This window comes from Corvus moneduloides, chromosome 28 (assembly GCF_009650955.1).
Source record: "Corvus moneduloides isolate bCorMon1 chromosome 28, bCorMon1.pri, whole genome shotgun sequence".
NCBI lineage: Eukaryota > Metazoa > Chordata > Aves > Passeriformes > Corvidae > Corvus > Corvus moneduloides.
In genome coordinates, this window is record NC_045503.1 from 5318212 (window position 1) to 5344287 (window position 26076).

Here is a 26076-nt window from a genome sequence, read left to right on the forward strand (position 1 = left end):
CGGGCTGGGTGCATGAAGAGGAAACAGCGAGGCTTGGTGCTGTGCCCAGGTCCATCAGCAATTTGGGAACTATTCCTCTCCCCGGACTTGTCTCCAGGCCTCATCTGTCTCTGCTGCCTGGTTTCCTCTCAGCTCCAAGGGCCACATTTGGCTGTGCAGCTCCTGGGGAGGCCTCCCCTCACTCCCTGCAGTGATGCCAAGTCATGGTACTCACACAAACAGCAGAATCCTTAACAAAAAGGTAGTACTCTCCATTTAATAATCATGGAATCAGTAATTTCCAGTTCCATGGCTGCCTTTGACCATATAGAAGAAACAAAGAAAGTGTCCATATGCAACCAAAGAAAAAGAGACAGAACGTGTCTGTGTAACACCTTTCAATTATTGTCCTCTCCACCTTCCCAAGGAGGAACAGCAGGCAGAAAGTAGTGTGGTGCTTTGGGCTTTTAATTTAAATGGCAGTTTCCTTTAAATAGAATGCTCCTGCCACAGAAGGATTTAAATCACTGACTGAGATCAATTAGCCTCAGAAACAAGGGAAGTATTTTAATGGTCCTTTGATTGCAGAGGCCACAGCTCCTCCAGAGCTGCTCTGGGAGAGGAGGCAAGTCCCAGCTCAGCCCAGGCTCTGCTGCACTGGGATCTGCTCCCCTGCGAAGCTGGGAGGGTGATGCCCTCCAAAAGCCAGGATCCCAGGGTTTCCCTCTCCAACGTGGGCTTCCCATGGCAGGAGGGGCACCACTACCGTGTGCCCGGGGGGCTGCTGTGAATTAGGGCAGGAAATGGGGTCACCGCCGTGGCAAGCGCCGGCCAAATGGACGCTGGCCAAGGGATTACGCGAATGTGACAGAGCCCAGGGCCATCTGATGGGAGAGGACGTTGTCAGAACAGAGTGGCAGCTCCTCACACAGGCTCTGCAGCTGTGACAGACAAAGCTGCTTGCTGTTTGCAAGGCTCAGTGGGGAGCAGCACGGACCAGCTCGGGTGCTACTGGCTGAAATGGGATCTCTCCAGGACTCAGGAGTCCTCCAAAGCCAGGAGCTGCCAACTTACTGCCCACTCATCCTCACCAGGCAGGGAGCAACAGCTCCAGAGCAACTCAGACAGCTGGTACCAGGGAGCATCCCCAAGGGCACAGAGCAGGGAGGTGCTGGCATGCTCCACAGGTCAGGAGGAGAGACAACACCTGGCCCAACATCTGCACAGCAAGCAGGTAAGAGCAGCCCCACCTCAGCAACCTGCAAAGTTCCTGCACGGACATCTGTGAGCAGCCAGAGGAAAAAAAACCACAAACCCTCATAGTTCAGGATCCAAGGACACTGCAGAACTACAGGAGAGAGAAACTCAGCTGCAAGCAGCAAGATGTCTGCAGAGCAGTGACAGATTCCAGCCGGGCTCAGGCCACAGCACTGGTGCATTCTGTATCTGACTGGCACCAACCCTCCCTGAGGGCACACTTCCCCCATGTGGGATCTCCCAGCTCTGCTGCAACCTCTGAGCAAACCTCACCCCAAAGATGATGCACAGACAAGACATGTGCTCCTTCCCAGGAAAATGAAAACCACAAGAGAACCGAGGTCACACAGCCATGATTTGGAGAAGCCTTGACTCTGCAGTGCCCACTCCCAGCCCTGAGCACACAGGCCTTGCTGTACACTCAGAATTCAAATGGAGCCCAGCTTTCACAGGCACTCAGGTATCACCGGGGATGAATCAGGGCTCTGCTTATACAGAGAGGCTGTAGAGCTGCAGAACACCTGAACTCTCCATCCCTGCCTGCAGAGCTGCAGTTTGCTTTGTAAACTGAGTGATTTTGCCAGGTGTGTTACAGCAAACCAGGGACAAGAACAAGACCCTGGAGCCCTGACTGCAGATTTCCACTGTATCCCCACTCCTGACTCCACTGCACAAAGATCCAGGAATGGAGATTCCCTGTGCCCATCTTCACTAGCCAACAAAGCCACAAAGCAGCACCCATTGACTCTGGGTGCTCATAAAGACCCTGCAAGAGCATCGGCTCCAACGCCACAGTAGGACCCTGGATAAATCCTCGGGCAAAAGGCTCGTGGCAGTTCCCTGCTGCCAGACTCTGCACGGCTGCTGCCACTCAAGACAGCTCAGGCTGAAGCTGTGGGAATGCCTTTATGGACCAGTGGTGCCATCTGAGGTGCAGACTGACCCACAGCCAACACCTCACCCCACAGTGAACCTCCCGGAGCCCAGCTCACTTCCCAGGCTTTGAAACGAAAAAGAATAGACGAAAACATTATCTTTCTGCACATGAGTGTTTCTCTCTGCAAAGAGGGATTAAGCGTGAACCCAGCAAAACTCAGGAGAGAGGCAAGGGCAAATACATCCCCCCTTGCCTGCTGCAGAGAGGACGGAAAGCACCGCTCCAAAAACATCTCCCAGCAACAAAAGGTCGTGGGTCCATTCAATCCCTGGCAACCGCGTCATCGTAATAAACCCCGATAACGAAGCGATTACGTTAAAAGCTGTCAAGGGCTACGCTGACCAGAGCAGCCCTCTCACCAGCTTCAAGCAGCTTTGCTGGGGAGGAAAAAAAGTCATAATTCAATCAGCTTGGAAAAGTCTATTCCCCACTGATCCCAAGCGATCAGCCTTCATGTCGAAGGAACATTACATTCAAGTCGCTGAAGATTTTCACTTTTTTTTTTCCCTTCCCCTTTTCATTTTTTAAAGCAGGAATTGAAAGGCAGCAAAGATAAAAACTGTGTTGAACTGGAACTGGTTCACTCAGGGGAAGGAGAAACATAATACTCTTTCTTGAAAGGCTGTTTGGAATCCAGCCCCAGAAAGTAACATGACAACGGTCACCAGTGTCTGACAGATGCTGAAAGGCAGAAGCAGGAGAGGACAATATGGGCGAGCTGGGTGGAGATGGGGCCAGGACAAGGGGGAGGAGGGCTCTGGCAAGAGCTGTCAGGCAGCTCCCTCCCTTCTCTCCAGCTCTTTGGCAGCCTTGGGGGCAACCCGAAGCTCAAAGCAGGCTGTGAGGACCCAGCCACCCTGTGTCCCTCCGAGGCGGGGCTGGGAACAATAGGAGGCACTGCTGGAAAGTTAAGGATGTTGGAAAATGTAACACTCGATCAGGTACTGAGCTTCACTTCTTCAACGATGAAAAGGAGGAGGGTGAAAAAAGGAGCAGGGGGACAGCAGAGTCACTCACTTTCAGCAACGCAGTCCATCAGCAGCACGGAGAGGAGGTTCACGAGGGAGACCAGCGAAGACATCCCAGGGCTGGGAAGGATCCTCATCCTCTGCAAAGGCCTTCGGCCCCAGCCGGGAAGGCTCCGGCTCAGCGGGAACTGCAGCGTCTCCCCAGCCTTGTCAGCACCTGCGGAGCACAAAGGGACAGCTCTGAGGGGCGGGCGGGCAGCGGCCGAGCAGAGCCCGAGCGGCCACTGCAGCGCATGGCCCCTGCAGGGACCCCGGGGCACCTTCCCCAGGGTGCCACCGAGCACCCACCCGGCTCCGTGGGCATGGACCAGCTCCACGGGGGGATCAGCTCCATGGAGGAGCCCAGCTCCATGGGGGGATCCAGCTTTTCCAAGGCTGGGATTGCAGCAGCACTCTGCACATCCAAGAGCCTCTACCCCACTCGGTGCCTCAGTTTCCCCACTTGCATCCCACAGGGGAACTGTGTTACTGAGCTGCACAAAACTGGAAGGGAGAATCCCTGGAGCAGGGGGTGCCACAGCTGATCCTGATGGATCAAGCAAACGCAGCCTCTACAGGAGGTGGGAGAGATTTTCTCCTGACCAGTTCTGCCCTGGACGTGGCAGAACGTGGCAGCAGGACAGAACCAGCACATCAGCAGGGCTGTGGCAGGGGAGACCGCGCTCAGCACCCGCCTGCACCCCTCACCCTGCCAGCACATTTCCATGGAGACAACTCCTGGCTCCAAACGGAGCTCCCTGCTTACAGCTTTATCCTGATCCCTGTGCAAAGCTGGAATGGCATTAAGGGAGCTGTATTCTTAGCCACCACTCCAGTCCTGTGTGTCAATACTGGTAAACGCTTCCCTCAGTCACAGAGGTGAGATTTGCCCCAGAAGGGCTGAAAATAGAGTGAAAGCTGCAGCCACAACCTCCTCACAGGGTCGGCAGCTCAGAGGTTTCCCATCAGCCAGACACTGAGCACCGTGATAATGGGCCAGAGCTGTGGAAGGATGCTCTCAGATCTGACAGATTCCTTCCCGCTACCGTTACTCCAATTAGAAATCAAACCTGGGGTTTATCACCTTTTGGAGGAAAGCCAGGTAGGAGATAGTGTACAATGATCAAAGGCTTTGAAAGGACTAAGGGGATAGCGAGGCTATTTAAGCTTTCTGACACACATCGGGGTGGGAGACCATCGGGACAGGCAGTGTGAAGGGGCATTTTAATCTTTTTCTGTCCCATTAACTCTCCAAGGCTGAACTGTGCAGAATTAAAAGAAAAGCCAGGATAAACAAGAAGTCCCCATATGTACTCAGCCCTAAAGAACAACTTTTCAGAGAGAAGCTTTGGACTTGCACTTTGAGGATTACAAAGCCTCTGCTGTGTGCTCTGTGCTAGCCCAGATCGTCTGTGCTTCAGTGCCGGCTCACGGAAAATGAGCACAAATATTGGTACAAAAAAGAGAAAAAAATCCGAATCCTGTCACTGGGAATCTCTTCAAATGTTTGTTCTAGACACACTTAGAGCAACACAGAGAGGCTCCAGCCAGCCCTAACGCGGGGTTCGCAGGGTTCCAGGGCGCACAACAACGCGTTGGGGTTTCTTTTGTTGCTGTCAGGGGCGAGCAGGGAACATCGTGAATAGCTGTGATGGGAACTGTTAATTAAACTGGGGATGTGGCATCGATGCCAGCACAACAAATGGAGCTGCGTTGCAGCTCCCTGGCTCTCCCTTCTTCCTCCTTCAGTCACATAGCTCCCCGTTCCCACCAGCAAGGCTGGGGTTGGAGAGAGCAGGAATCCACCCAACTATTTTAGGTGTCTATATTAAAATAAAATCAAACAAATCATGCTGGCTCAGCCACCATTTCAGAAACTCTTATTTTTCTTTATCAGAGCAGTATATCCACCCCCGCCAGTGCCAAAAATGCCACCAAACATCTCCGTGAGCCTCATGTGCTCCCCAAACGTGGCACCAATGATCTTCCGCAGCTGAGAGCACGCAAGAGCCTGGCTGCTCCCTGCAGCACGTCCCCAAAGTCCCCCCAGGATGGAGCTGAACGCAGGGGACTGAACGTCAGGGAAATGTTCCGCCTCCTCCAGAGAGAGGAGCCTGGCAGCTCCGCTCTCCCAGAGCCAGCACGGCTTTTCATGCCATATAATGGGCTCCGATGGAGAAGATCTGGTACCGGGGATGCAGCAACAGCTCCAAGATTAGAGAAGGAGATGCCAGAGGGTGACACTTCCGCTCCGGTGCTAATGTGCTTCCCGAGCCCTTGACGGAGACAGAAAGTGCTGGCAGAGATATTAGGACATGTCAGCTCCAATCCAGCAACTCATCCTTCAGAGCAGGTACATCCCTGGCTGTCTCCCCCCCGGATACGGGATTTTCAGGACAGCAGGATGTGCACCCACCTGGTTCCCCCGTGGATATGGAGGACAGGCCAGGACAGGGTTTGCTCTGCTCCTTGGCAGGGCCCTGGCAATAGGGAACAGACCCATCCCCTGCACGACTCCTGCCTCCAGTGCAGAACACGCCCTGCTGGAACCCAGCTGCCACACAACGAGGCTGAAACCCAGTGGGAATTGTTCTGATGAAAGCTCACATCCCAAGGGCTCTGTCACCCATCCTCTCCCCTCCTCAGGGCACAGCTTACCTTGTCTGTGCTCTCTGGAGCAGCTTTGCTCACCCCTGCCTGTCCCTGAGCACCCAGCCAAGCCCCTGGCACCAGCCAAGCCAACATAATGGCACTTTTCCTGTGCTGCTCCACGGACCTGCAAACCCTCACTAAATTCCCTGGCACAGGATCTCCTGCAACACAAGCAAGCCACCTAACAGACCTCAATCCTTGCTAAAGAATGCAATTAAGTGACGCCATGGCCCCCAGTGGGGTCAGATTTGTGCTAGATACGGTCACATTTCAGGAATAAGATTAGTTCTTACAGTAAAAGAGCTCCTGTAAGACATTCATTCTTGTGTGCTGCCTAATCTCCAGCTCTAAGCAAGGCCATGTGTGCAGCTTGTAAGCACCGAGCACGGGGTCTGGGAGAGCATTATTAAAAATAATAAAACTGAGAAGTGTATGCAAGAAGCAGCTTCCCAGTGCAGCTCCTGCAGCCAGGACCGAGCCAGGGACCTGCAGGGATCCAGTGGAGCGAGGCACAGGGGGTGAAATGCTCCAAAGCACCTACATTTCTTAAGAGCTTAAGTTCCCCTGGGAGTCAAAGGGACTTAGCCTAAGCCACTAAGATGCTTTTGAAGATTTTCCCCCCAGCAACTCCCATTTCAGAGGGTGCTGGACACCTAACTCCCTTAAGCTACTTTGGGTATCTGAGGGGATATAGAAGGAGGGGTTTGGCTGCCTTGGTCCTCACTGCTTAAGCAGGGCAATGCTGCTAAAAACCAGTGTCTGCAGCTACTGACACCGGGACGGGTCAGAACTGTGCAGGGATTTTCACAGGACCACAGGAGGGACCTTAAAGCTCACCTTGTTCCAACCTGCCAATGACAGGGACACCTTCCACTAGAGCCAGTTAGAGCCCCATCCAGCATGGCCTTGGACACTTCCAGGGATGGGCAGTCCACAACCTCTCTGCACAACATTTTGCCATATGTTACTTGCTCTTAGCCCCCACGGAGCTGGTAATTGAAACATTTGCTCCGCATTTGAAAAAAATCCAGGAGGGAGGAATCATGCATCCATTTCAGATTCATTACAAAATGACAACTTGGGAAAAAAAAAAAAAAAAAAGCACTTGGGCTTCTTTTCTGTTTCACCTGCCTGTGAAAAGGAGAAGGGTGATTTTAAAGAAATTCTCTGCAAAAAGTTCCACTTGGATCTAGGAGATGATTAAATATCTTCATTTTCAGCAACTGCTGTGGGAGAATTGCTCCCATTAGACACATCAACGGAAGCAAACACCTTGCAGGCAGAGGGCTGCACTGAGGGCTCTTCCTTCCAGCAGCACCAGCTTAGTTTGTGCTGTGTATTAACAGAGGTCAGTGGGTCACTTCATTTCCTCCCAGCAACCTCTCTAAAGAGAGAAAGGAAAGCTTTTAGCACAACCACCAGCTCATTTGTCACCTCCCCTGGGGAGGGCAGAGATGAAATTTGAATTCACTACCCCACAGTTCCGGCTTGCTCCTATCCAACACCCTGTCCTTGGCAAACCCAGCCTCACGAGGGCTGGGACAAGGAGTGGCCCGGGAGCCCACCCTGGTCCTTCCCCGTGGGTGCTGGGGAACAAGGAGATGCCAACGGGCAGTGCTGGCTCTGGAGCCCGGCACAGCCCACGCCATGGAATCACAGGATGGTTTGGGTTGGAAAGGACCTCAGAGATCACCTCGTTCCACCCCCCTTGCCATAGGCAGGGATGCCACTCACTGGATCAGGGTACCCAGGGCCCCACCCTGCCTGGCCTGGAACACTTCCAGGGATGGGGCAGCCACACTCAGGTTGCTTTAGGTGCCAAGCACCATGGGCTGTGCAGGAAGGACTGATCTCAAAAGATGCCTGATCCTGCCCAAAAAAAAGGATGGGATGGAGCATTTCCAAGTCAGTCCCTTCCACCCTAAAGCTGCTGGACACAGTTTCTCCTCCAGCCTCGAATGCAGCTCCCCAAGCCACTCCTGAAGGCAGGCCAGGGGTTTGGCAAACACAATTAGAGCAGGCAGCAGAGATCCTTCAGAGTGAAGCAGGCTGTTTATCTATCACGGAGTTACTTAGACCTTAAAAAAATACTTACAAGAAAGAGGCAGAGTATTATCTTCCATGGGGAAACAAACACAGATGGAGAAAAAAAAAGAGCTTTGATCAGGACTGTCTCAGTCCTATTCGCTGCTTTTCATCCCCTGATCTCCAAGTGCTTTAATATGACAGTATTATCCCTTTTTACAATGTGGAAAACCAGAGGAAACTGCACACTAAGACAGCTCACTGTGTTTGCATGCACACACACACACACACACACACACATGCTCTCTTTCTCTCTCTTTTTTTCCCCCTGTGGCATTTCTGGTCCCTCCATGTGTGTGAAGTGCCCAGCATCATCCCCAAGCAACAGGCACAAGGGCCATTTTGGGGCATGGCCATGTGGGTGTTCCAAGAGATGCTGCTCCCTGCCTGGGGGTGCGACGGCACAGCGAGGGTTAAGCTGTGGTCACTGCAGGAGAAATGAGACTGGAGAGCTCCGGGTTGGCTTTGGATCGTCAGGAGGAATTAATTTCCCCCCGCCACGTGCCCCGCAGTGACAGCTGTGACAGGCAGTGATGCATCTCGGAGCGCTCCGCAGGTGCAGCGCAGCACGGACAGGGCAGAGGGGCAGCGCCGCAGCCCGCGGGGATCAGCTGAGGAGGAGGAGGAGGAGGAAGCACAGCTCCCCTGGCCTGGCTGCACCCTCCTGAGGGAGCCCATCCACACTCTGGGGGGCTGTGGCCACAGCCCAGGGAGGACCCAAAGGACCCCCCTGCAAAAAGTCGAGACGGAGGCAGCACCAGAACAACCAGAGATCCCAGGAGCATCCTCCTGGGCCAGCACAGTGCAGAAGATGTGGCTTCTCCTCTGCAGGGCTGGGCTCTCCTCCAGGGTGCACAGAGGGAAGGATCTGACCCAGGACCACACTCCCCATCCCCTTCCCCTCGCTCCCACACAAACACACCCCATCCTTCAGCATTTCCCAACAAACCATCGCAATCTCCACCGAGCGCCCGACGGCATCAGGAACCGTCAACTAAATTGCCTTGTGGTTCAGGGTAATACTTCACGTTTCTTTTTCCCTGCCTCTGAGCTTTATTTATTTATTTAAGAAGTCATTCATCATTAGCCCCAGCTTAGCTGCCTGACAGACTGGGAGCTCCTTGGGGCACAGACTGCATCCCGGCTCTGCGCTCACCACGCGGACGCCGACAGCGCCGGGTAAATAACCGTCCGTCAGCCACATCCTGCAGCATCCTCAGCTCCGCCAGGGGAGCCAACACCATCTTCTGACAGAAAATAATGCTAAAATCACCAGTGTCTCCCTCCCAAAGCGCCTGCACCCCAAGTCTGGGACCTGGGCTGATGGGTAATGCTGGGTTACTGCACACAGCAGAGGGAAAAAAACGACAAAAAAGACAAAAACTCAACAAAGAGCCCAACCAACCAGCTGCTTCTGCTGCCCACACCAGCAAAGTGCAACAGCCTTTCTCATGTCTGGAGTCCAAGCTAAGGAAAAGCCTTTGTCTGAGATCAAGCGGAGGTTCAGATCAACTCCACGTTCCTGGGGAGGAAAGACTGCCTGGCCTCACATCTGTGCGTGTCCACCTAGGAACATATGAGAACACCACTGAACAATGAGGAACCGGTGCTTTCCTGACTCTCAGCATGGCACGAAGATGACCTGTACTGGGAAGAGCCCATCCAGATGGCATCAGTCCTTCTGACCAGGCTAATCCCTCCAGCTTTGGCTTTCTGCTCCCCTCACGCAGAAATTTGGATGCTGCTGCATCTTGTGACCTTCTCCACCCTCCAAACCGCTCTGCCAGGTCTGCACAGGGACTCCCTCTGTGTTCAGCACGAGGCAATGCCAGCCCCTCCTTCACCTCAAACCCCTGCGGAAGCAGGGGCCAAAGCCCATTCCTAGGGCTGACACTGCTACTCCTCACCAACAGGAGCTCACCTGCTGATAGAAACCTGCCTGGCCTTCCTCCAGCTCCTAAAGTTTTCTGCTGCCCTCTGAGGGCAACCTAAACTGGTCTCTCACAAAATAGGTGGTTCTTAACAAAAAGATTTGTGCAAACTGTCCCCTGAGGACAAGCAGTGGGTTCCCAGCCCCAGCAGCCAGGCCAGGAGCACTGGAGGCCAGTCCCTGCCCCACGGAGATCCCTCGCTCCGGGGAGGAGCACGGCCGAGTGTGGCAACCTGCTCCCCTGTGGCTGGTGCCCGAGCAGAGCATCTTCCACCAGCCTGCAGCCCAAGCAGAAGGAAAAAAAAGAGATGAAAAATCGAAAGGAAGAAAAAACATTCCAGAAAGTTAATTAGGAACATGAGGGTGCTTTATCAGCTCCGGCTGCGAGTGCCGGATGGGTGTAGGATGTCACCAGCCCTCGCGCAAGAACAACCTTCTCATTACCGCGATCGCCGATCCATCGTCTCCTTTTGTTATCTCCATCAGCGCCCGGCTCCTCACGGAGCCGAGCCCGGGAGCCTCAGGGCACCTGGGCAGGGGCACCCGGGCAAGGGACCCTCCTGCTGCTCCCACCAGAGCACCGCCCCAGGGACAGGAGCACTCCCAGCCCCAGCTTCACCCAGATTTTGCACAGCTCATTTTTATCCCCAGGGAGAAACAGTCCCCAACAATACGAGTTATGAGTGAAATAACCCAAAAAAACCCCCAAACTGCACGCAGGCACACACCTCACACAAAAACCAAAATACAGAACTCTCTCTAAACACAGCAGACTGGAAGACTTTAACCAGTCACAGGCAAGGACCCTGCTCCCTCCCAGCCCACTGAACCCAGAGAGGCTTCCATGGAGGATGACAAAGTGGGTCTGGATTTACATGAAGACAGAGGAAAACTTAACCCCCTGCTTATCATCTTTAGGGTCCCCCATGGCTGAGATGCAGAGGGACTGTCCCTCCTTTCTCATGAATTCCAGCCCAGGAACACCCCTAGCCCACAGACAGGCAAGCCTAGGGCCTTGAGAAATGAAAAAGAAAAGAAATAAATTTCCTTTTTACAGCCTGTAGACCTCATGGCCACTCTTGTCTGCACATCCCTGGGCACCAGGCTAGGAGATGCCATGGGACTGCTGCAGTCCCCAGGCAGGGCACTCTCCTCATCACAAGTGACAGGAAATAAAAGTAGTGAAGCAAACACGCAAAGTTTCTCCTAATTGCTATTTGATGGTGAATGAAAATCATTGTGGCAACAGTGCAGCTGATGAGCTGTTTGCTTTCCTCACACCCATGGAAGGGGCAGAACTGTGCTCCAGTGAGGAAGGGACAGAGGAGCCAGGAGGGTGAGTGGCAGCCACACAACCACCCCAGCAAATCCTGCTGCAGGCGAGGACGGGCTGCTGAGCCGCAGTAAGAAGGATAAAGAGGCTTGTCTTTCTTTGTCCCTAGCGCAGAGCTGGCTTCATCACCACTGCTTGCATCTTGCTGATTAGTGACCAGCAAGGAAAGCTAATCAAGGTTATTAGGAAAGAGCTGTCTTCCCTGGGTTTCACAGCCGCCTGCTCTGGAGCACACGGGGCAATGTGGCTCCCATGGCCACAGGCCCCGCGATGCCTCCAGCTGCCTTCTTTCCACCCCAGGATCAGGAGTGCTGCCATCAAGCCCCACTCAGAGCGCACCTCTTCGGTAGTGAGATGTCATTCCTGGGCCTCCCCTCTCGAGCTCACTCTGCCTTCTCCTTCGGCATTCATCCCCTCCCCATTTGCCAGGCGTTCCAGCCCTGCCAGCCAACACAGGGGGTTAAACTCCATAAAGAGGATTTGGTTTTGAGCTTGCAAGACGCAAGATGAGCAAATCCCTTCCCCTGCTCTGGCAGGAATCCTGTGTCTCAGACCCACCAGCCAGGGGAGATTAAGAAAGGAGGAGAGAAAGAAAAAATCCATCCATCACTTGCTGTCGTGATCTCATCTGAATTTAAGAGCTAAGCTGGGAGGATGCTGGGTCGCTGCTTGGGCTGGTAGAGCCCTGCAGACCAGTAGACACCAGAACAGACTGGTCAGAGGCTTAGGCTGCACTGCTCAAGGTCAGCAGTGGGGTCAGGAAGCCACATCCATGCTCCGTGCTTGCTTTCCCTCTGATTTAATTCTGGGCTGTCTATCTAGGGAAGCCTCTGGCTCTTGTCACATCCTTGCAGAGAGCCCCAGCTGCAGTGGGTGCCTCCAGAAATTACCTTCATGCATTGACTGAAGCCCACAAACCACACCAACGTGCAGCAACCCCCAGGTGGCACAAGCCAGCGGCGCTTCCCAGCTGAGCAGCTCAGCCAGGCAGGGCTCTGCTGCCATTTCCATCTTCCATACAAGATGCAAAATTAAGAGGCTGCCAAACAGGCAGAAACTGGGAGTAACACCAGCCTCACAGCACTCCAGCTCCTACCTGACAGCCTAATCTCACCCAGGTAGTTTGCTTCTATTGAATCTGGTATTCCTCCCTCTGTGCTCTGAGCAGCTGTAGAGGCCGGTCCAAACATCCCAGCCCAGAGCTGGCTGCTTCCATTGGGTGGGATACAGCAGCCCATGCACAGCCCAGACACACCAGGCACACATCAGAGGTGGCTTAAAACCTTTGTAAGCATTTGGAGATTGGTAACATCCCTGCTGGAGCAGGCTGTAGGAAAGGAGCGTGTGAGAGCACCATGGGAGAACCTTCCCATTACGCAGCATTCAAAAAGTCTCCACCTGCTCCGCACGTCGTTTTACATGTTACCTAAAACCAACATAAGGGCTTTTTCTGACAAGCTGCTGAGATCATCTCGGTGTCTTTGTAGCAGTCAATCATCAGAAGGATCAGGCAGGGAGATTTTTCTGAGTAGGCGCTGGCTGAGCGCTCCCGGCGCTGTTTCTGCGGGCCATGAATTAAACACGCAGTAACAGTTCCTCGGCAGGTGAGGACCATCCCCATGCAACGGGCTGTGCCTGGCCAGGGAGGAGGGTGCTGTGTGTCCTCCATTTCCAGCAGGGCAGGGCAGAGCACTGCCTCACAGCAACAGATTCCTTCCCTGCTGCTCAGCACGGCTGCGGGAGCTTCCCAGGGCCCCGACCCTCCGCCTGCTCAGCCAGCGCTCGGGAACGGCTCGTCCATCTTCGGAGGCACCGAGCCAAACAGGAATGGGGCCAACAACAAATCTCTCCTTCGGACATGCAGAAGCCACCATATTGCAGAAAATGGCTTTATTGTCACTGCACCATCTGGAGTTGCCAGGAAATACAACTTTTTTGTCCCCATCAATTACCGAAGGGAGAAATCTGCTGTCCCCTGAAAGGCAAAACTTCCAGCTTTCTCCTGGGGCTGGGCAGAAGAGATGGTGAACAGAAGCTGAGCCCCCCACACCACCTTTGGGATTTCTAACACCCCAACTCTCTCTGCTTTTGGGAGCTGACCCACAGCCTCCTCCTCAGAATCCCAGAGTGGTTTGGGTTGGAAGGGACCTTAAAGATCCTCTTGTTCCAATCCCCTGCCATCAACAGGGACACCTTCCACTAGAAGGTGGAACCATCCCAGCTCAGACCTGTTGGCATCACTCAGGGGTTCCACCTTGCTGGAGAGCACGAGTTTCTTGTGGTTAAATTTCCTAAAACCGGAAGAGATGAAAAGCCTCTACTCTATCCCTGCCACCAGAAGCTGGGCACGGTGTGGCTGGTCCAGAGCGGTGCTTGGAACATCTCCCAGTGGGAGGACATTGCTGGTGCCCAACGGGAGAGGCTGTGTGGGGCTGAGGCAGCAGTGGGGCCACAGCCAGGGACCCAGGGAACAGCCCAGGGATGGGAACACCACCACTGCAGGTTTTTAGGAAGGCCAGGCATGCATCTTCCTCCGACGACTTCCAAACGCATGGTGCTGCCTTGGGCCAGCGAGAGGGACTAATTGACCTTCCAACCTCCCTTCTGTCGTTACTTTCTGTGATTTTACAACCTCTCTAAATGGTTCATTTATCCTGAGTGAATTCCTGCTGCATCCTGCTCATCAGCCAGCTGTGAGCACCTTCCTTGCGTGAGGGCAAAGCTGCTGCAGGTTCATGGATGGACCCAGCACAAGCACAGGGAAGAAAATTGGGGGTGGGAGGAAGCCCAAACAACTCTTGCTGAAAGAATATTGTTAAGAAGCATCTTACATCCCTCAGCTTCAGGCCTGTTTATTGGCCTGAATTAAGCCCAGGCCCTGCAGGCGATACCTCGTGGCCGGGGTGATCTTGCCTCGGACGGGTCAGTGTTTCCAGCAACAAGGACACCAATTAAAGCTTTTAACGATGCAAGCCCAGGACCTTGCTGAGCCCTGAGCAGCCTCTGCCCAAAGCTCTCTCTCCTAATAAACCTGTGCTGCGGCCAAGTGATGGGTGCTGGGCTGTCTGAAATATTTATGACAATCACGGATTGCTTCTTTCCTCCCCGTAATGAAGCCCCCACATGCTCCCTCCCCAGCACGAGGCCGCGAGTGCCTGTCACCGCTTGGAAAGGAGGGACCAGTCTCCTCCCAGTGCCTCCAAGAGCATCGGCACGTCTCTGGAGCAGCGAGGCAGGGTGCCAGGGAGGGATTTTATTTTGTTTTTAAAGCCTCCCCCCAGCCCTTTCCCACTACAGCCTCGGCTCGAGTTCTCTCGTTAATCTAATTGTTCTCCTAATGAAGATCTGCAATTCCTCAAACATTAATTACCAACGGCAGCAGCAGCAGCAGCTGTGGAACAAGAGCTCCCTGTTCCTAATAATACGCTTCACACTTTCGCCTGCCACAGCTCAATTTAGCTTTGCGTGATTTGGCTGGGGGCAGATAAATAATATTCCAGCTATGGGGCTCAGCAGACAAACCCAGGAGGAGGCAAAGCTCTCCCCACATCCCCGAGCACAGTAGGTCCTCAGCTGGCTGTAAAAATCCCTGTTTTATTCCACCTGCAGCTCCAGCCCCGGCCCTGCCTCCGTCGCGGCACCGTCCCCATCCTGCAGCCTTGGGCAGGTGCAGAGGGCTGGGCCAGCAGCCGGAACCCTGGCAGGGAAGGAGAGGTGCCACATCCCCATCCCTGTCCTCACGCTGGGCACCACGGCAGCGCAGATGAACCAGCAAGGAGGTGAGGGCAGGGAGGGAACAAACAGCAGAGGATGGGCTGGGGCATCAGGAATGAGTCAGGGGATGGAGGAGGAGAGAAGAGGGAGAGCAGCTGAGGGAGGGCAAAGCTCCAGCCATTATTTGTTTCACTCACAGGAAAATGGAAAAGAAATGAAGCAGAAGGTTGGTGGGGATGGTGAAACTCAAGCAGGACCAAAGGCCAAGGGGGAAGGCTGGCACGTGCTGATCCAGGCAGCTCCTGCGGGATCACAGGGATGCAGGGGGTGTCCCATACTCCCCAGGACCCTGAGCATGAACCGGCAGTGGCTTTGGCAACAGCTCTGGAGTTGAAGGAAAACCAAGCACAGAGGAGCAGAGCCAGCACTGACACTGAAACTGCATTTTGGTGAGGCCCTGGCACAGGGTGCCCAGAGCAGCTGTGGCTGCCCCAGCCCTGGCAGTGCCCAAGGCCAGGCTGGACGGGGCTTGGAGCAACCTGGGACAGTGGAAGGTGTCCCTGCCCATGGCAGGGAGTGGAATGAGATGGGCTTTAAGGTCCTGCCAAGCCAAACCACTCTGTGATTGTATGATTTTGGGGGGCAGTTGATTTCTTCCACACCCCTGTTCCACTGTGATCCACAGTAATGGAAAAACACTGCTCCTGTCAACCCCTTCCTACCCATCATCACCTCCAGCCCAAGGGCACATGGGGGGAGTGGGGAGGGAGCCGTGCCCAGGCAGAGGAGAGCTGCCAGCCAGGTCCCACCTTACAAAAGAGGCTCAAAACCACGGGTTAGGAGAAGCAGCTGGAATGACTGGAGCCAGGAAAGGCTGTGGCAGCCCCTCTCGCCAGCACTGTGCAGCCAAAAATACACAAGGGGAACAAAACAACGCACACACACAAAAAAAAGCCCACAAGAGTTTTCAATGACAAAAGCAAACAAATAGATTTGTGAATAAATATTGATTTGACAGGAAGTGAGACAAACCCTTCCAAAAACACTCACTGGCACCGGGTCCCTCTCCCAGCACAATGAGCAGCCCTCATCATTTCCTGGGTGCCTTTGCATGGTCAGCAGCTTCAGCTGCTTTACAAGGTTTTGGTTTGTGGGGGTTTTTGGTCTCCCCTGTGCCTGGAACATCTTGAGAGATCCCAAGAAATAAATGCACAGACTGAGGAGCCTGGGCTGGGCAAAGCGAGCAGCACAGTGAGCAAAAAGCCCCAGTATTCACCCTAATACCTCTCCAGAGGTGGCCACTTAATGCCCTCCAGCACTACAGGCTCAGATTGGTCTAAAGGAGTTAAGTTTCCTTCAGCCAAAGCTCAGGGCTGAGTCAGACCCAGAGTCAGAGGGCGATGCGAGGCCGCTTCACTCGCTTCTTTCCGACCACAAACGCATCTGCACATACCCTGATCCTCCCCAGACACACACACGGGCCTTTCATCCCGGGAAAACCCCCACAGCACTGCTGCTTTGCAAAAATTAATGAACGTGCGCATACGGGGAATTTCAAGACTGGGTTCCCACTGCAAGGCGGGCGTGTCCGGGGCAGACGGGTGGGAGCGACGGGCACTGGTTCCTCGATGGCAGCGCTGGGATCGTGGGGGCAAGCCCAGATCCAGCACTCAGCAGGGGCCTGCCCTTCCCCTGCCTTGCAGAACCCTTTGTACCGGGTTAGGGAACGTCCTGCTGAACCCACTTTGCCTCCCGCGGCCCCCCAGAGCCACACTGGTGCAGCAGAAAGCACCAAGACCAGCATCACTCTTATTTCGTGGTTTCCCACTCAACTCCCAGCCTTGCTCTGCTTATGGAATCCAGCTGAGGGATCAAGGTGGCAGATTCCACCTGATTCTCCCCCAGAACCACCAGGTCAGGGCATTTCAGGTCACTGCACAGGGGCTGGAGACAGACCCTGGCCAAGGTGGAGGTGCTGCATCCCGGGGCTCCCCAGGCACTGGGCAGACACGTGATTCCAGGGTGAGCATCTCAGCACGGATCCTGCACACCTCCAAAAAAGGGCTTTCTTTGTTCAGCTTCCTCTCAGCACAGAAATCCCAGCGCCGTGAGGGGCCCGTGACGCCGCTCACAGCTTTCCTGCTCATTTCGTTTTCAATGAGTGAATTAGCAGGCAGCCAGCTGACTTGAACATCCCCTTATCTCTGCACCAAGCTCGCTGCTGAGGATTTGCATAATTTTAATCTTTCCCACCAATGAGCATGAAAAAATTGGTTTTCCACTATTTTATCTTCTATTTGTGTTCAATAAACAGAGCTGGCGGCTTTGCTCCATGTATTTATACTGGGAACAGTGAGGAGGAAGGAGGGGGAAATCCCCCATCTCCAGCACTTGGCCATGTGGAGGGTTAAACCGGAGGAGGGAGGCTGGGGGAAGGCTCTGCAAAACTGCTCCACAAACTGCAGCTGGAGATGGATTTGAAGCCCAAATTTCCTCATCCAATCCCAGTTGTTTTCTTCAGAGTCCCTCTCCTATCTCCCAGCTCCAGCTGTCAGGCTTCCTCCCATCATCAAGACCTTTGAGTTTGCTGGACTCACCCCAAATACAGGCTCCAGATCCCAAGAACATCAGGACTCCAGGGATGGGGTGGGAAGTGCTTGGAAAATGAGGTCCCACCTGGAGAAAGCTCCTTGTGTAATCACAGGGAACCATGCAAATGTGGGGACACACAGAAAATTGCCAAGGCAGAGCTTCGGGGGTTTTTTAATTAAATGCTTTAAAAGAAAAGCACACCCCAAATATTAAGCTTGTCTGTATTAAAATAAGGTACTGAAAAGAAAATGGTCCTGCTCTGCCCCTTCTGCTGCAGAACAAGAACATCATTTTGGGCAGCACATGGAGGCAAGAGATGCACGTTGAGGCCCATATTCTCCATCAGGCACTTCTGGATTACAGCTGGAAACCAAGGCTGCTCTGAAGGAAAAGGAAATGCAGAGAAAACCGAGGCTCTCCTTGCAGGTTCCCCACTCGTGAGCACCATGGAAGGTACAAACATGGAAACACTTTTAAAATGTCTTTCCTCCCTGTGGAGCCAAGAGCCGGCCAGGGCACACCCCAGCCAAAGGCAGGGACACATCTCCAGCATCTCCGGAAAACCTGGACTGGCCTCTGTGCCCAGGTGTTCCAAAATGTGGAATATGTAAAATTTCCTTAAGCAAGGATGTTCTTTGATGTTTGGTCTTTGCGTACTTTCAAGCCTAATCAACAAAAAGGGAGATTTAATCCATGAAACAGAGTAGCAAACAAGCTCTAAGTGATATCCAGGTGTTAGAAAAACAAATCACTTGTTGATAGAATTGCCTTGTTAAGGTTTAGGGCTGGACATACTTCTCATGATCTCAGACCTAGAGGGAGGTGAACAAAGCTTGGAAAGAAGGATGTACCACTGATAATGGACGCAGAGAATGCAAAATTTACAGGCCACAAGGACATCTGGCAGGAATCCAAAGATAAAGAAGAAACTAATAAAGCCAAGTCAGCAACTGTGCTGAAATCAGCTCCAAGTGGGTAAAAGGTAATTCTGGCAGGGGCAGATCGCGACCACAAGTTTTGTGGGCAACACAGGGAGGGCCCAAGGGTGGGTTTGCCCCCAAAATGCAGGGATTTATGGCAGTGGAGTGACTCACAGGACTGGTCTCCACCTCTATGGGGCTGTGGGTCCCCCATAAGCACCACGGACAGGACGGGGTGTCAGGAACCTGGGGTGAGGCAGGTGCAATATTAGGGGCAGTATCCAGCAGCTCCAAGGAGCCCATTTCTCCCTCCCCCTGCACCTCTTCCCACTGATCCTGGACTCCACACGGCCTCTCCCTGCGACCAGCTCATCTGCACCCAGAGGTGCAATTACCTTCTGTGTGTTCTCTATTTATGCTCTGGGAATCATGTAATTTTCTAGACCAAAAACATAATTAAAGAGTCCAAGTGCCTTGCAATGGAGACCTCTCTCTTTCCACTGTTCTTATCTTCTCTAAAAATACCCCGGCACGGCAGCCCTGTGCCAGGGCCAGCTCAAGGCAGGGCTGAGCCATGGGAAGAGCCCTGCTGTGATCAGTGTCCTGCGAGGGGAATGCATCCAAATGCTCCCACGTTGGCCCAGGAAGGGGCTGCCCCAACAGGAACCGGCTTTGCTGCCACTGGAGTCCCCAGGAGTCGCCTGTGCAAGGACAGGTTAATTCAGATTTAACTTCTAATGAGGTCTATCTAACCAATTTTAAAGCCTTGGGCAGACATACTAATTGAGAATTAAGGGACTTTGATGATCACTGCTCTCCAAGCAGAACACAGCTCCAGCCTCCCCATGCACTGCTGTGTGCCTCCCTGGCACCCACACCCACACGGCTTGGGTAGCTCATGGCATCACGGAATGGTTTGGGTTGGAAGGACCTTAAATCTCATCCAGCCCCAGCCCTGCCATGGGGAGGGACACCAGGGTGCTCAAGGCCCTGCCCATCATGGCCTTGGACACTGCAGGGATGGGGCATAAACGAAGAACAAAGGAGCGGAGCTGGAGCTCGCCGAGCCCCGCGGGTGGCACAGACCCAGCAATGCCCGGCTGGCTGCGGCCAGCGGGAGCCGGGGGAGCCGGGAGCTGCGGGAGCGGGGAGCTGCGGGAGCGGGGAGATGCGGGAGATGCGGGAGCCGGGAGCTGCGGGAGCCGGGGGAGCTGCGGGAGCTGGAGGAGCTGCGGGAGCCGGGGGAGCGGGGAGCTGCGGGAGCCGGGAGCTGCGGGAGCGGGGAGCTGCGGGAGATGCGGGAGCGGGGAGCTGCGGGAGCCGGGGGAGCTGCGGGAGCCGGGGGAGCTGCGGGAGCTGCGGGAGCCGGGAGATGCGGGAGCCGGGGGAGCTGCGGGAGCTGCGGGAGCCGGAGGAGCTGCGGGAGCCGGGGGAGCTGCGGGAGCTGCGGGAGCTGCGGGAGCCGGGGGAGCTGCGGGAGCCGGGAGCTGCGGGAGCCGGGGGAGCTGGGGCAGCTGCGGGAGCTGCGAGAGCTGCGAGAGCTGCGGGAGCCAGGGGAGCTGCGGGAGCTGCGGGAGCCGGGGGAGCTGCGGGAGCCGGGGGAGCTGCGGGAGCCGGGGCCGCATCCCGGGCGGGCAGTGCTCCGGGTGCCGCTGGCGCTGCCCGCTCCGCTCCGCTCGGACACGCCGGGCCCGGCTCCCCCGGCCAGAGCAGCTGCGCTGGGTCCCGTCCAGCCCTTCCCCGGCCATGGCTCGCCCTGGGCTGGCGGCCGAGCCCGTTGGCTCCGGCTCCCTTCCAGCTCCAATTTGCCTCATCTGCTTCCTGCGGCCAGGGCTGCATCCCCCGGCCGCCCGCTCCCGCCAGGGCTCGGGGGGAAGGGTCGGGGTCCCGCAGCTGCTGCGGCACCGCACGTGCGTGGGGAGGCGGAGGGACGAGAACAATAACACGGAGCAGGGGAGGGAGAAAAAGAGAAGCAAAACCCAACTCTGAAACAGCCCTGGGGGAGAGTCGCTCGCCCAGACTTGCTGTAATTACACTCCTACTGCTGGATACAAAGCTCTTGGCTTGGCCCTCTCATAAAGCTGGAAGAGGGAAGGTGAAAGAAACATTTAAAAAAAAAAAAATCCCCAAGGGTCAAAACAACCTTTTAACTTGTCAACTAACAAGTTCAAACACGACTGCAAGTACTGCTTTCCATAGCTTCCAGGGAGAGACATCCAGACCAGTCATCTGAGCTCAAGTCCTCCAGGCCCTTACAGTTCTTTTGACAGCCAGAAAAATCAAGGTAAAGGTACTGGCAATCAGTGCCAAAACCACTTCCCAGCAGGAGCACCAGCCTGGACACCGTGCTCCAGCACAAGAACCGGAGCTGCCAAGCTCCAGCCCCAGCTCCATCACCCCACGTCCTCGGGCAAACCATGCTGCCTTTCAGAGCACGGGTTTCCACATCCTTCCCTGTAATTCAGCCCCTCATCGCCTGCTCTCGTTCCCTGCCCGCGTGTGCCACACGATGACCCTGGCAGCCCACGGATCATGGCCCAGCCACGGAGGAAAGCTTCCCTCTTCCCTGTTCTCTTGCACTTTTCCAAACAGTTCAGCCAAACCAATGCAAATCCCCAAGAAAACACTCATTTAAGAGCCCTGCTCCTTGCAAACCCAGGGCTGGTACGGCTCTAGCATGAGCTTGTTTGAGCATCGCCCAGCAGCCAAAGCACATATGGAGTTCCCATGAGCCAGGCAGGGAAGGAAAAGCCAAGGGACCCCACAAGTTCTGCCTTCACTTGTTAATTTACAGGAAAATCTAAGTCTGCTCTGATATAACCTTCTCCTGAGGCTGCTCAGCCCATACACAGCCTCCTAGTAACCAGTGAGCACCTGAAGGAGACAAAAAGTAGCTTCCACAGAGCTTCTGGTGCTTATTTCAGTAAATTCACACCTTCCTCAGTTGCCCTTGGCTTCATGTGCCAGGTCTGTACACCACTCATACCATCCCAGTGCTGCTGCTGCTGCTGAAACCAGCAGCAGAAAACTTTCTAAAAACTCACTTTTATTGCTTGAAGTGTTGGCTGCCTTCCCTCTGCTGCCGTGGTCCTCATCGCCGGCCCTGGGGATGTCCTGATGGAGTCCAGCACAGCAGAGGCTGAAGCGTGCTTCTCTTCCCTTGACTTCGAGGCTATTTCACACGCCCTTCAAAACCCCAAAGTAATCCTTCCCAGTCAGAGACTGATGAATCCACCTGAAGAACGACCAAAGGCGTCTGGAGGTGCCTCCCAGAGAGCCCCAGCAGGGCTGAGCCCCTGCTCTGTCCCAACAGACCTTTAGAGGAGTCACTGGTCTGGTTTAAAGGTTCGGATGGGTTTTACAGGTCTGTCCTTGGTGCATCTGTGGGGACACATTTACAGCACAGCCCATGACAAAGCTGGTTTTCAGGTTCTGAAGTGATTAGAGAAAGGGTCTGATGAGGACTTTTCTGTGTTTGTTTCCTGTGTTTTTCTTTTCAGCTTCTTACACAATATTTACCAGGGAAAAAAGGTGTCTGAAGCAGCAGCTTAAAAACACAAGCATTTTTGTAAATCCTCCTCCCACTTCCAAGATTGTATCAACAAAAGAAAGGAGGCGGCAGAAAAAAACCCCCCATAAATAGGAGTTTCACATTGACAGAGTCCCTTTGAACAACTTTCAAAGAGCTCCACTACCTGTTCTCCCATTTGATTTTGTTTTTTCAGAATATCTACAGTGTGTTCCTCCATGTACCAAAGGAATCCACCAGCTCAGGTCCCTTTTCTGAACTATTCCTTGAAGAAAGCTCTCCTGGGTCAGCAGCTCTTCAGATGTCTGCCCAGGACCATGGATGTGCCAGGATCTGTTTCAAGGTTTGCTCAGTGGACGAGGGATTGCACCTTGATGCTGAAGATCCTGGAGCTATTCCCAGCTCAGCTGCAGTGGCTGCTCCCCTTCAAGGCAGAGGTTTGACTTCCACCAAGCATATCCAGCATGGAGAAGAGCTGAGCCTTTCGGGATCATTAAGAGTGAAAGCAAGTAGAAATCCCAAGCACACACCAAATTTTGGCATTTGATATAATTTAAAGCATCACAGCTGGATGCCATAACCTTATTTTTAAATGAGCACTTCCAGGTATTGACTGCCTACACTCAGTACTTGTAAGAACAGGTAAAGCAAGGAGAGTCCCCAAATCCCATCACAAACAGATTGCAGAGACCAGGGAGAAATCACCCCTTAAATCAGCCACTTCTAAACCAAACAATTTGTGCCCCAAAGTCAGGAAATCCTTCATTTATTAACCTAAATCTAAGCCAGGAATTTCACACAGAACCTTTGTGGTGCTGGGGGTCTGCCCCATGTTAAGGGCTTCGCCCCACTCACAGCGGCCTGGCAGCTGCAGCTGCCTGAAGCAAATTCCAAGGCCAAGGTTGATGCAATGCCTACAGACATTCCTCTCCATCCTTCAAAACAGAAAATAAAATTAAAAATCAACCTGCATGAGAGAGGCAGCCCAGGGACCTGCTCAGCTGATGCTGCAAATGACAGTAAGTCCAAGGGACAATCAAGTTTTGGATTATGATGGGAAAGAAGAGCTGCATATACATGAGCACAAACCGTAAATAAACTGGAAATAAATCCCATGGATATGGTGACAGCAGCCCACAGACAGATCTTTACAAATTGCCTTTTACAAGGAAATACCATTATATCAGGGTTTATGGGCCTCCCTGAGATGGGCACAGGCAGAGCTGTAAATACTGCCACAGCAGCCATTAAGCAAAAGGCAAATCCATAAGGAATTTCTTGGTGCCAACAGCATGGCTCTGCTCCTCAACAGCAGGGCAAGGTGGGGAAGAGGAAAGGAACACGATCCAGCACTCCCAGGCAGTGGGAAGCACTGCTGGACAAGGGCGTTTTCCATTATACATCATGCCAACCCATGTGAAGCAAATTTCCACTTTACCCTTCCCATGGTGAACGAACTGCCCCAATCATTCTGCCTCAGTTTCCTCCCCTGCTCCATGAACAGAGGATGCTGAAGAGCTGTTTGACATCACCAAGTATCTAATTCACCGAAGATGTTTAAGTGCCTTAAAGATTTTTGAAGGAGCTGCTATAGGAAGGCATTAATTTAAATATCTAGTGGAATAGAACATAACGCCTGGCAGATTTTCTTCCATTCTTTTATAACAGCTTAATAATCCTCAGAATAGTTTCATTGTTAATACTCCTGTTGTGTATTTTATTAGGGCTTTTTAAATTGTAAAGTAAGGTAAACACTCCACATTTCTCTAACACCTACCAAAGAGCTTCTCAGAAAGAATTGCTTAATCCTCACAAACACCCGTGTGGGGGGACCAGTCCTATTCCCAACCGAGAGCATCATCCCCTTTCATCCAAAGCCACCCAGGATCCTCCGAGGCTGAACGGCAGCAGAACGCTCGCTCCTCCCTCCTCCCCCGGCTTTCCTCAGCAGTTATTGTCTCCTCTCCTCTCCTCACAGAGCCGCCGATTACTGCACACAAAAGGAGCCGCTCCCGAGGCTCTGCGGATCCACGGGCTCCCGACGCCTGACCCCGGCACGCAGGGATGCACCTTGCTGGGAGAGCAGGGACACAGCTATGTATTTATCTTCGAAACCATGGGAAGCCTGGGGCTGTTAAAGGCTGTCCAGACCCAAAGAGAGCACGGTGCACATGCCCTTCTCCCGTTCCCCGTCACCGCGCGGCGATGCTCCCATTGCTTTCCTTCCATGCATCCCTGGTGCTGCGCTTACTGTGGAGCCCACGGTGCGCCCCGCATCTGCCACGGCGCTCCTTATCACCATCTCGAAAATGCAGAATGGATTCACAGAACCACGGAATACCCTGAGCTGGAAGGGACCCACAGAGATCACCGAGCCCAAGCCCTGGCCCTGCACAGCACCAACAATCCCACCCTACGCATCCCTGGGAGCGGTGTCCAAACGCTCCTGGAGCTCTGGCAGCAGAGCTACACCAATGCTATGGCTGCAGAGGAGTGGGAGATGTTTGATTTGCAGATAAATCTCAGTTTGAGATAGGAAAAAAACCCAACAAACAAACAGGATTGCCTCTCTTGAGAGGAAAAAAAGAAAAATGAAAGAAAGTAAAGTTTTCTAAGATTTACAGTGAAAATCACCCTCCCCTCCAAGAAAATCTACAGAAAGAAAAATGCAGGATCAGCCAGAGTTGCTGATGGAGAGGCCCCAGGGTATAGTCAGTTATTGAAGTTTTGCAACATAAAGCCTAAATTATTTATTATTATTATTATTGGTTTTTTCCTAGAAAAAGAGAGGAACAAAGCATCTCCCTCCTCAAAAGTTAACAACTGTGCGACATCATCTCCACATTGTCTCCCTGTTTTATTGCCACAGCACAGCGCTGAGCAGATTCCACCCCAGGGCAGACACAAAACCACAGGGCCACGGTTTCTAATTATACCCTCTATTCTCAGGGAAATGGTTTATTTATTAGCTCTTTGAGCTTCCCTTTCATTCATTCTCAGTCCCAGTCCTGGCAGCGAGGGGCTCTCAACAAGAGGAAATTTATTAGGTTTTCTCCATTCTCCACCTTCTGCGCTCCCCCACCCAGCCTCTCCCTCCTCTCCCCACTCAGCAGCACCGGCAGCCTCATCACTTTTAATTCAATAACTTGCAGTATAATTACTCCGTAATAACACCATTATCTTAACATTTACTCAGCAGCTGTGATCCCGTTACAGCGAGGCAAGGAGGGAGAGGAGAAGGGATCCTCCGGGGAGAGCGATGGGGAGAGATGCCAAAAATCCCCCCCTCGCCGGAGCCGGGGCTGCTGCAGTGAGGAAGGGGTGAGTGCCAAGGTGCTGTGCCTGCAGCCCTGCCCCAGCCTCTCCATCTTCTCTCCTCTCCTCAGGATCTGGCAGGTTTTGCCCGTGAAGGAGGGACCCCAGGGCCGCTGTGTACGCACAGTCCGGCTCTGCAGCGCCGGGAAAGCCATTTCAACCTACACTGCGCTCCAGAGCCTCCCCAAAAACCCCTGGCAGTAGGGAAACGGACGGGAAACAGGGTAGGCAAGAGGGAAAGACCCATGGAAGGACAGCACTGTGCTCTCTGCAATAACAAACAGCATCATCTCCTGCAAAGCCCCCTATTTAAATACAAATATCAACCACCGATACATTATCCCAGCTATCGCTCGCTACAAAGACCGGGTTTAATTTTTACTCCCGAAATCCTGCAAAAAAGGGTTTTCACATTCCACAACAGCACATTTGGTAAATAGGGTAAGAAATTCTTCTAAAGCCAGACACTAAAACTCCAATAACTTGTGCAGCAAATGAGGCGGAGAACAGCCCGTTTAACATCAGCCAAGACCAACTCCAAGCCTGCCTACAAAGGCAGAGTTTCAGCCTACAAGCTTGACCCAGCCCTTACAGAGAGCTCAGGTGTTGGCACCTTCTGTCTCCTCGCTGTGGTTTGATTTCTATGATATTTAAACAAACAAGCCCACTGCATATTTAGGCAGAAATGTTCCTACATGCACCATAGAAAAAGCAAGTTACTACAGCCCCTGCCGAAGCCAGCACGATTTTGAAGCCTACAAGGTGAGGTCAGGTTTACACAGATATCAGATCCCAAAATCACACCCGAAACTCCGTACAAATGCCA

The 26076-nt window shown here is 53.5% G+C and overlaps 1 protein-coding gene across 19 annotated transcripts in view; it reads right to left on the reverse strand.

Moving 5' to 3' along the window:
* The window catches only part of PTPRS (protein tyrosine phosphatase receptor type S), a 149204-nt gene that overhangs the window by 89826 nt on the left and 33302 nt on the right, over positions 1-26076 (reverse strand). For 15 of the 19 annotated variants that reach the window (XM_032092830.1, XM_032092820.1, XM_032092819.1 and 12 more), the window contains exons 1-2: positions 3490-3568; positions 3191-3358 (exon numbers count right to left, since the gene is read on the reverse strand). In XM_032092830.1, coding sequence (XP_031948721.1) covers positions 3191-3358; positions 3490-3553 — 232 coding nt within the window. In that variant the 5' untranslated portion in view covers positions 3554-3568. Of the gene's footprint in view, positions 1-3190; positions 3359-3489; positions 3569-21450; positions 21923-26076 lie in introns of those variants that run through there. The other 4 variants (XM_032092824.1, XM_032092822.1, XM_032092821.1 and 1 more) reach the window with 2 other exon arrangements.